The sequence below is a fragment of the Hemicordylus capensis genome, chromosome 6, assembly GCF_027244095.1.
Source record: "Hemicordylus capensis ecotype Gifberg chromosome 6, rHemCap1.1.pri, whole genome shotgun sequence".
NCBI lineage: Eukaryota > Metazoa > Chordata > Lepidosauria > Squamata > Cordylidae > Hemicordylus > Hemicordylus capensis.
In genome coordinates this window covers 22,518,900-22,528,104 of record NC_069662.1, presented here as the reverse complement: position 1 = coordinate 22,528,104, position 9,205 = coordinate 22,518,900, and the positions used below count along the sequence as shown (strand labels likewise).

The window sequence follows — 9,205 nt, the reverse complement described above, 5'->3', positions numbered from 1 at the left end:
ATGCTTCATATTCTCTGCAGTGGAGACGTGGATGTTCATTCACAGTCTTGAAGGGAGACCGAGCTGAGATGTGGAGTGACTGCTTCTGCAGTTTGTGGACAAACAATGAAGCAATTACCACAGGAGCAGAGGGCCAAGGCCTGGCTGATAGGCAGAAACCCATCAAAATGATTTTGAGATTTGTTTTTTCTCTTTCCACTGTGAATTGGATCTCCTGGATTTGCCTTTGTTCTGGTCAGTCTCACTGCATTTTAGTTTCCTAAGAAATGTAATTGTCTGATTAAGGTATGTAACCCAAGAGCTGAGCCCAGAAGCGCAATTGCAAGTCAACTTAATTAACTTTACTAACAATAAGTTGCTGGATAGCTCTGTTCTAAGCTTTGCAAGAGCAGCTTGCAGTACCTTAGATCTGAGCCATTTAGATGTTTGGGTTTAGCACAATTCCTTTTCAATTATCAAGCAATGCAAGCTAAACAGGAGATGCTTAGATTAGAATGTACTCAGAGTAGAATTCTACTATAGGTCATTCAAGAGAGCATCCAGAATTATTTTTTCTGGAGACAGGAGGTTGGCTGTCAGCCAATCAGAAAGTGAAGTTCATGTGCAATTAAAGGTTAAAAACTACTTGAAGGAACTATACAAGGATACATTTCCTAATTTTGAAGTCTGGTTTTTGTGACAGTATAAGCCTAAGAAGGGGCGATCTTTTCCTGGAAGTTTTCAAGAGAAAATTGAACAGGTATCAGTTCTGTTGGGGTACTATTTATATATAGACAAAGTGAGGCTGCACTAGATTGATCCACCAGGGCTGTTCCACTCTGGGATTCCAAAACTCTATGATTGTGTGTGGTGAGATGCAAGAATACACATGGCAATAATAATTAATAATAATAATTAATAATTAATACGTAGTATTTATATTTTTCCCCAAAGTGCTCAAAGCGCTTCACATACATTCTTTCCATAACATTCAGATCGGCCAAAATTATTGTTATGCCCCTATTACAGAAAGGAGAAGGGAAAGACAGAGCTTGCCTTGCTTCTTGGCAGAGCTGAGTGGCTCATTGTACAGTATATGCTCGATTTCTGAAGGTATGGATGGAGGATGAAGGTATGGATGGAGATCGGATGGATGAACTGGTGGGTCAGAATATAGATTAGATAAACATTAGATCTATTAGAATGTGGGAGAGAAGGAGACAGATGAATATTTTTTAAAGAGGGGTTAAATAGATTAGGCTGCTGGAGAGAAGGAAGGGCTAAACTGAAAAGAACATAGTAATCTGGAATTCAATTGTATTCCTGCTTCCATTCGGAAGGAACTCATGTGCTCCAATTTTTGTTTGATGCTGTTCTTTTTAGTACGCCCCCAGCTCAGGGAGAACTCTAGGAAGCCAAAATGACAGCTAGAGCAAGAAGGTAAACACAAGCGACCACTGACCAAGGGGCGAATTACCACAACACACATGCATCCACTTGGTAAGCCAGTTGATTATAACATTCCTGCTAAATGGGAAGGAGAATTTAACACTGATCTGCTTCCCCAGATTTGGTCTCTCTCTCTCTCTCTCTCTCTTTCTCTCTCTCTCTCTCTATATATATGTTTGCATCAGAATGAGGTAGAAATCTGAGGTGGTAGAATAGATTGTACAGTATCAGATTGTATGTAAGAGATGCCATTTCTAAATGCTTCTTAAGAAATGTTTAAAAAAACCCAACTACTCCCTGCAACAAACAAACCCCAACTAGCATATCAGGGGCAAGGTTCTATCCAGGTCTGTTCCCTGCTATGCTAGTTTACTAGGAGCTTTTCCACATACATGGCCATTTTAAAAAATGTAATCACACACACTATAGTCAGAAATTGTACAGTCCATTCTACTACTTCCAAACGTCACCATCTCATTCCCATGTGAATTTTGTCTACTCTGCCTCATCAGGTGCAGATATATGGACCAGCTACCATGTGGCTACAGGCACAGGGTGGTTAAATCTCCCCCCGACAAACGCCTGTCTGGCTACATCCAAAGAAAGCAGGGAAAGTCTGTGCTAGGCAAGCATTTAAACCCTGGATTAAGAACCTGGTAACTGGACAGCTGTGCTCTGTAGCAAAAGAGACAGATACTAAACTCCTGCCTCCAACCAGGAAAGACGGTGAGAAGAGTTCCTGGATACAGATTGCTGGTGCCATCTGGAGAGAATCTCAGGGGCATGGGAGGCAAGTGTAAGAGAGATGGACATCTGTGTGTGTGTGTGTGTGTGTGTGTATAAACACACGTGTATACACATGCATCTAGAGCAGCATGTAGGTGTAGGCATGCGGCTGCTTCTGGAGGGGGTGGGGGTGGGGTGGGGGAAGTAATGGGACTTTATCCAGGGCTCTCTCACCCAGTGCTGAGGTGCTGCAGTAGCCAGATTCAGGTATGAAACTCACAAATCCATAGCCCAAATAATCAAAGCAAGATTATGGCTCCCATAACCCCCCTCCCCCGCCGGTGCATTGCTGAGGCTGGCAGCAACAAATGTGGGCAGGGGGAAGAGGCAGGGAGCCAGAGTATTTATTATTCTTCCTCTTCCTTGTCTCCTTGCTCATCTTCAGGTCCCTCTTCATCCTTCTCGCTGTACTGCGATGCTGCATCCATTTTCTCTGGCAGCTGAAAGCAAAAACAGTGTGGATGGTTATTATCTGGGCATACCTGTGTTGTGTTCCCCCCCGCCGGCCCCAAGTTAAAAAGAGGGCACCCAAAACTCTCGCTTCCTCCTTTTCCTCACCTCCTCCTCATCCTGGCTGGGCAGGACAGTGTACCCTGACCCAATGGATCCTTCCCGTGGGCCCTGGTGGTTGCCCAGAGCCTGCAGTTTGAGGGTTGTGGCGTCAGGCTCCCGCCCTTCTGCTCTGGCGTCAATGAGCGCCAGCTCTTTCTGTGAGAGGTGATAGATTATGCCGGCACCGAAGGAGTCACCCACCACGTTGATGGAGGTTCTCATGCGGTCTCTTCAAGGGGGAGGAAGAAAAGGGGATTGAATTAGAGCGCTGTGCTAAAGACCAATAATTTCCCTCTTCCTCTTTCTGGCCTTGTATTTGTCATTATTTCTTGTTAAAGGGGTCATCTTTGGCTTGCCATTTTGACAAATCTTTAGGAAAACTATTGACAGGGCTAGTTTGCACATGCATGTTTAATACTGGATGACTGTTCTATTGAGTGGTGTCTTGGGTGCGTGAAAAAGCCATCAGGAATCATAGAACAAAACTTCGCATCAGCTCACAGCTTTTCGGACACCATTTTTTCCAGTGGAGTCAATTCCATACCCATAAAGTGTTGAGAAATCGAGGATTTTAATTATGTATGTATGCATGTGAATTGGCCATAATAAATGTCCCTGATTGACATTCTGTGCAATGTACTGTTTGCATCTCAACACAACATTCACGCTGTTGAGCTAAATGCAAGAACACTGCGTAACATGGCATGCAGTAAGTCAGCCACTACAAATTTTTAAATCATGGTTGATATTTTATGGCATATGAATTACTGCCTCAAATGCCGCCCCCCCCCCCTGCACCTTGTGCTAGCAAATTCATATTGTTACTGACTCTGCAGCAGTTCTAGCAGCAGTGGTTTGTTCCCCCCCTTACCAATCTAATGGACTGCCCAAGCCACAAAATGGCTGCTGCAAATGTTGCTTTACAGGCACACATCTGTAACGTGCCAATATTTCAATCCTGAGATGTTTGTTTGGAAGTTGGGTTCTCGAAAGCATAGCTTGAAAGTGAAACAGGCAACATGGAATATTTTAGTTCAATCAAGACAAGCCTTTTAGATAAGAAGCAGCCCTGGAAGCTAAGCCAACTAAGGTGAGTGTTTATTAGCAACAAAATAGTTGCACATGGCTTAATCCAGACTCATATTTGCATGAATGGAAAATGTTGATCGAGTGCAAGGAGGGAGGGGCAATTTCCCCCCTTCTTTCAGCAACCCTTTGTGCCCACTGAAAATATGTCCCTGAGGGTTAGGAGACCCCCAAGGAGCAGATTTTCAGGGGATGCAAGGGGCAGCAGAACATCTTCTGTTTGTAGAAGTGCTTGTCCAAATGTTGCCCAATGTCACTCATTTATTTTATGTGTTAATTGAAAGGCTTCTGTCCTGCTTTTCAATATAGAAAATCCACAGAGTGATTTATAAAATGATAAACTGTTAAACAGTAATACACTATAAAATAAAACATAAAAAGTCAATAAAATGACAACACACACCACACAGAGTAGTAAAATAGCAGCAAGAAACAATATCAGATTAAAGAAACATCTAGTAAAGCAAGTTCTCAGGCTTGGATTCTGAAGGCCATAGTGGCCAGGGATGATGGAAGCTCTAGTCCAACAACATCTTGAGGACCCAAGTTTGAGAACCTTTGCAATTAAGCAGCATCACTGAATATTAGAAGTGGCTCTGTAGTGTCTTCCTACACTGCTCCCTAAAAGGACACCCGAAACCATACCTAACCAGCAAAATATTACTCTCAACTGTCCCTGTATGATTCTTCTTGTCTCTTAAGATTAGACTTGTAAAAGAATATTATCCTACATTATTTAGCATAGGAGAGAATGTTTAGGAGAATTATTCTATCCATTCTATTAAATGTATTGGAGAATATTCTTTTACAAGTCTACTTAAGATGTCAATAAATGATGCAGCTCTAGATTCCATTTTTCAGGCAGATGCAATTAATCTGGATATAGAGTAAGATTTTTTCAGTGGAGGCTTCTTTGGTATAGAATTCCTTCTCTAGGGAAACATACCCAAACCCATCTCTGGCTTTCTTCAGAAAACCTTGGCAAATTCTCTCTCTGGCTTTTAAAAATTCCACTTCTTAAAATAACCACTAAAATGAGTCTTTTGGTTTGTATATGCTTTGGAATGACTTTGCACACAACTTTGCAATTCAGAAGAAAGAGTAAAGTAAATAACACTTAAATCAAAAATGCACAGGTGAGCATCCATGTCCAGTTCTGGCTGTGTTCCACTTCTCCTTTCCCAGACCCCACCCCCTCGATTCCTGCCCTTGGCATCACTCACAGTAGCCAGTCCACGGCAATGAGGAGACTGATGTCCTGGGTGGGGAGTCCCACAGCTGTCAGAATAAGAAGCATGGTGACCAATCCTGCGCTGGGTATACTGGCGGCTCCTACGCTGGCCAACGTGGCTGTCAGGCTAAGACAGAAAGAGAGGAATGCAAGATGGGAATGTTCCACCTCTCGGCCTTCTCTAGATTCAGGCCCAGCTGGCTCATCCAGAAGTGCCGGCTCTCACCTGACCGTGGCAATCTGTCCCCCATCCAAGTGGATGCTGTTCATCTGCGCAATGAAGATGGCGGCCACGGCCTCATAGAGGGCGGTGCCGTCCATGTTGATGGTTGCACCAATGGGCAGCACGAAGCGAGTCACCCGCTTGTCAATTTTCAGATTCTCCTCAAGGCAGCGGAAGGTGACAGGCAGGGTCCCGGCACTAGCGTGAGGTGGCAGTGGCCATGGTGGGAACAGAGGAGAAAAATATTAAGGCTGCATACTCGTGTGTAACTCCTTCCAGCCTTTGAAGAGATGTCCTCCCTCCTCATCACGATGCGGGCCCATACCTGGATGGGACATGGAATCGCATCTCTTGCATATCTCTGAACGGAGAGATCTCAGGCCCAATTATTTATACACTTCTTATATTTATTTTCACCTTACTGGAGAGTTGAAAGATGCTGATAAACCAGAACTCACATTTTAAATCACTCAACTTTCTAGTTAAAATAGGGGTAAATTCAACAATAAATAAAGGATGATGAGGGGAATGGGATGGGTAAAAGGACTGAGGGTGACATCACTTATGGATGGTTGCCTGCAGGGGTCAGCAGCTGTTCAGCAGGTGCAGAACTGAGCAATGTGATTCCACACTATGAGCATGGAAGTAGACGTTACTTGGGTGAAGCACTGCAGCAGTCACACTGCTCATGTAACATTTGAACTGGGCTTAAATTGGTAGCTGTCTTTGGGCCAAGACAGACATATACCAAAGAAGGCTTAAAAGTCAGACCTTCCATGAGGCGAGGAGGTTGCCTCGGGCAGTGGATTGCTGGGCAAAATGTCCCCACCACCCACCGACATCAGAGGGACAGATCCAACCACTGCAAGCTTTGGGCCTCTACTCAAACTCCTTGCAAAGCTTGCAAGAGCTGCTCGGGGATGGGATGGAATCAGTGGTAAAGCATCCTTTGCCTTGCATGCAGAAGGTCCCAGGCTCAATCCCTGGTGGCATCTCCAGGTAGGGCTGGGAAAGACCTCTTTCTGACACCTTGTAGAGCTGCTGCCAGTCAGTGTAGACCAGGGCTGCAAAACTTTGGCCCCCTAGCTGTTTTTGGACTACAACTCCCATCACCCCAGCCACAATGGCCAATAGTCATAGCCTTTATTTCGGCCTTTGACCAGCACAACAGCGAAACAGACAAAAACAGTTCCATCTACATCTACAAAATAGCAGGCATGACTTGTCCCCATAGCTAAGCAGGGTCTGCCCTGGTTTTATCTGAATGGGAGACTTGATGTGTGAGCACTGCAAGATATTCCCCTCAGGGGATGAAGCTGCTCTGGGAAGAGCAGAAGGCTTCAAGTTCTCTCCCTGGCAGCATCTCCAAGATAGGGCTGAGAGAGATTCCTGCCTGCAACCTTGGAGAAGCCGCTGCCAGTCTGTGAAGACATACTGAGCTAGATAGACCAATGGTCTGACTCAGTATATGGCAGTTTCCTATGTTCCTAAGTTACTTAGAGTAATAAATGGAAGACGCTAAAAGTTAAAACTATGGAGACAAAACTATGTATAAAGGTTAGTCAAAACTAATGACTGAGTGACACTGATTATAAAGATGGCGATACAGCAAAATTTTATGATTAATACAGAGCAGTGTTAAACCTCATAGAATATTAGACAGTCAGAAATTATAGGCGCTGTAGTCCAGCATCTGCAGGAGGGCTAAAGTTGTACAGCCTTTGTATAAACAATACTCAGCTACATGGTCCAATGATCTAACTTGGGATTAGGCAGCTTCCTAATACTCCTCTGGAAGAAGCACTGGCAGAGAAGAAGAGGCCCCGGCAAGCTTCCTCCTTCCCACCCTCACTGCCACTTCCAAAGCTGGCAAGCCCCACCAAGGACATTGGGCAAGGCAGCATCTGGTCCACCACAATACCTTCGGCCACCCCTTCTCAGAGTGCTGTAAAGCTCCCGGGACTGTGGCATAGCAGCGAATCCAATGCTGTTATGCTCTAGCCGGTCAAACGGTGCCTCCTCCTCCTCCTGCTGAAGAATGACCCGCCCCACAGCTGCCTGCCTGAGACAAGAGGAGTCTGTGGCTACAGAGCACTTTCCCAGCAGCATCAGGAGGAGTAGGAAGAGGAGATGTCAGCAGCGGTGGTGGTACCGGACGGGGAAAGTGATCTTGCCTTGTGCCATCCCTCCCCTCCACCCCACTCACTTGGAACTCACTTGCTGCCGCTGATGCTTCCTTCTCCTCCTCCTCCTCCTCTTAAAGCAAGTTTCCCTACAGCTGCAGCCTCCTCCCATCTCAGGCAAGTGGCTTTGGCACGGATGGTCACTATTTTTCAGGCAGCGGCCACTTGGGCAAAAAGCCTTCAATATGAGAGCCAGTTCCTACTGCGCTGACCTCCACTCAGTACTGTGCCTTCCTCAGTGCTGGAGGGGCCCTTAGGAGAGATGGAGCCCTCTCTCAGCACCTCTAGGAGGAAAGCGCTGGAAGGGATAAATCTCCCAGCACTCTGTGCACGCCTTCCAAGATGGCGCAGGGGCTCAAGAGGGCGCCATTTCCCTTAAAGGAGCCCCATCCAGTGCTGGGCAAAGTGCCCAATGAGAATGGCTGTCTCTGCATAGTGCTGGGGGGAGGGGCTGTGCAGAGTATTCACTTTTGGCTGAAGCTTCACACAGGCCCAATACACAGTTAGTCAGGGAGCCACATTTAGGGTTGATGGGGGCCACCCCTGGCCCCTGGGCCTTACAACAAAGAACACTGGGCAATGGAGGGCTTAATTTCTCAAGAGGAGGAAGTGGCAGCAACGGAGCAGCCAGCCAAGTGGCTGTGGCACAGGAACTTCCACTGGCTGCTATGCAACTGTCACAGGTCATTAAAAATGAGGTCAGCGTCCATCCACAGTGGCTGACATTCCGACTAACGCTGCGCTCATGCGACGAACAACTTTGCACTAGTGCCAGCGATTGCACAGCTGCGTGAAATCACAGGGATGCTTGCTACCGCACTATGGCACTCTTGAGCAAAAGTTGAGCCATACCGCAGTCTGCACACCTTGTTGCTCCAGTGTAAACATGTTTGTGCTAGCGCAACATCGGTCTGGAACACCAGCTTCAGAGCTAGTGCAACGAGCTAGTGCAACGGTCTGGCACTAGCTCAGTGCCCTTGCACATGCACAGTTAGTCAAGCTGTTTCAAGTTTTGTTTTGTTTTTTAAATATGTGCCTGCCTTGGCCTTTGCACTCCCACGACAGACTAAACTGCTTTAATAGCTATGATCTCTTCCCAAGCAGCCATGGAACTGTAGTTCTCTGGGGGCCAGGGGATGCCTTCAGTGCTCTCACCAAACTACAATCCCCAGCTTTCTTTGGGAGGCCAAGACAGACTGGCAGAAAACCAGTCGGCGTTGGCAGTATAGCCATACCTTCTCTTTTTCTCCCTGACTGCCTTTGATTCAAAGCTGCATAATGAAGTGGTAACAGGAGAACAGTACCACTGGGAAGTTTCATGTGGGAGGCGTTCGTCTGAAAGCACCCCTGTGTGGATATTACCTTCATGCCAACAGTGTCAGTGGAAAGAAAAGGAAAAGTTGGTCACACCTGGAGGCAGTGCCAAGAGCCGTGATCCAGGCTTGGAAGATGCCAGCATAGAAGAGGAAGGGGTTCTGGCGGGTGATGACAAAGAAGATGAGGGGTAGCACTATAGCTCCATGGATGATCAGTCCCACAATAACAGTCACCATGTACATGCCCAGCTGCCGGGCAACCGTCTCTAGGTCTTTGATTGCTGCAATCTTGCCGCAGATCAGTGAAGCAATGCCGAATGGTGAGTACCTATAGCAAGGAAGAGCAAATGAAGAGCAAATAAGAGTTTTTCTGGTGGGCCAATGCAGAGCAACAACCATT

General features: G+C 46.3%; 1 protein-coding gene across 9 annotated transcripts in view; it reads right to left on the bottom strand.

The window, feature by feature from the left end:
- Window positions 1–746: 746 nt before the first annotated feature.
- The window catches only part of LOC128330149 (excitatory amino acid transporter 2-like), a 33,787-nt gene continuing 25,328 nt past the window's right edge, over window positions 747–9,205 (bottom strand). For all 9 annotated transcript variants that reach the window (XM_053262526.1, XM_053262525.1, XM_053262528.1 and 6 more), the window contains 5 exons: window positions 8,900–9,133; window positions 5,310–5,504; window positions 5,076–5,210; window positions 2,773–2,995; window positions 747–2,654 (listed from right to left, as the gene is read on the bottom strand). In XM_053262526.1, the coding sequence (XP_053118501.1) occupies window positions 2,562–2,654; window positions 2,773–2,995; window positions 5,076–5,210; window positions 5,310–5,504; window positions 8,900–9,133 (880 nt within the window). In that variant the 3' untranslated portion in view covers window positions 747–2,561. The remainder of the gene's footprint in view (window positions 2,655–2,772; window positions 2,996–5,075; window positions 5,211–5,309; window positions 5,505–8,899; window positions 9,134–9,205) is intronic.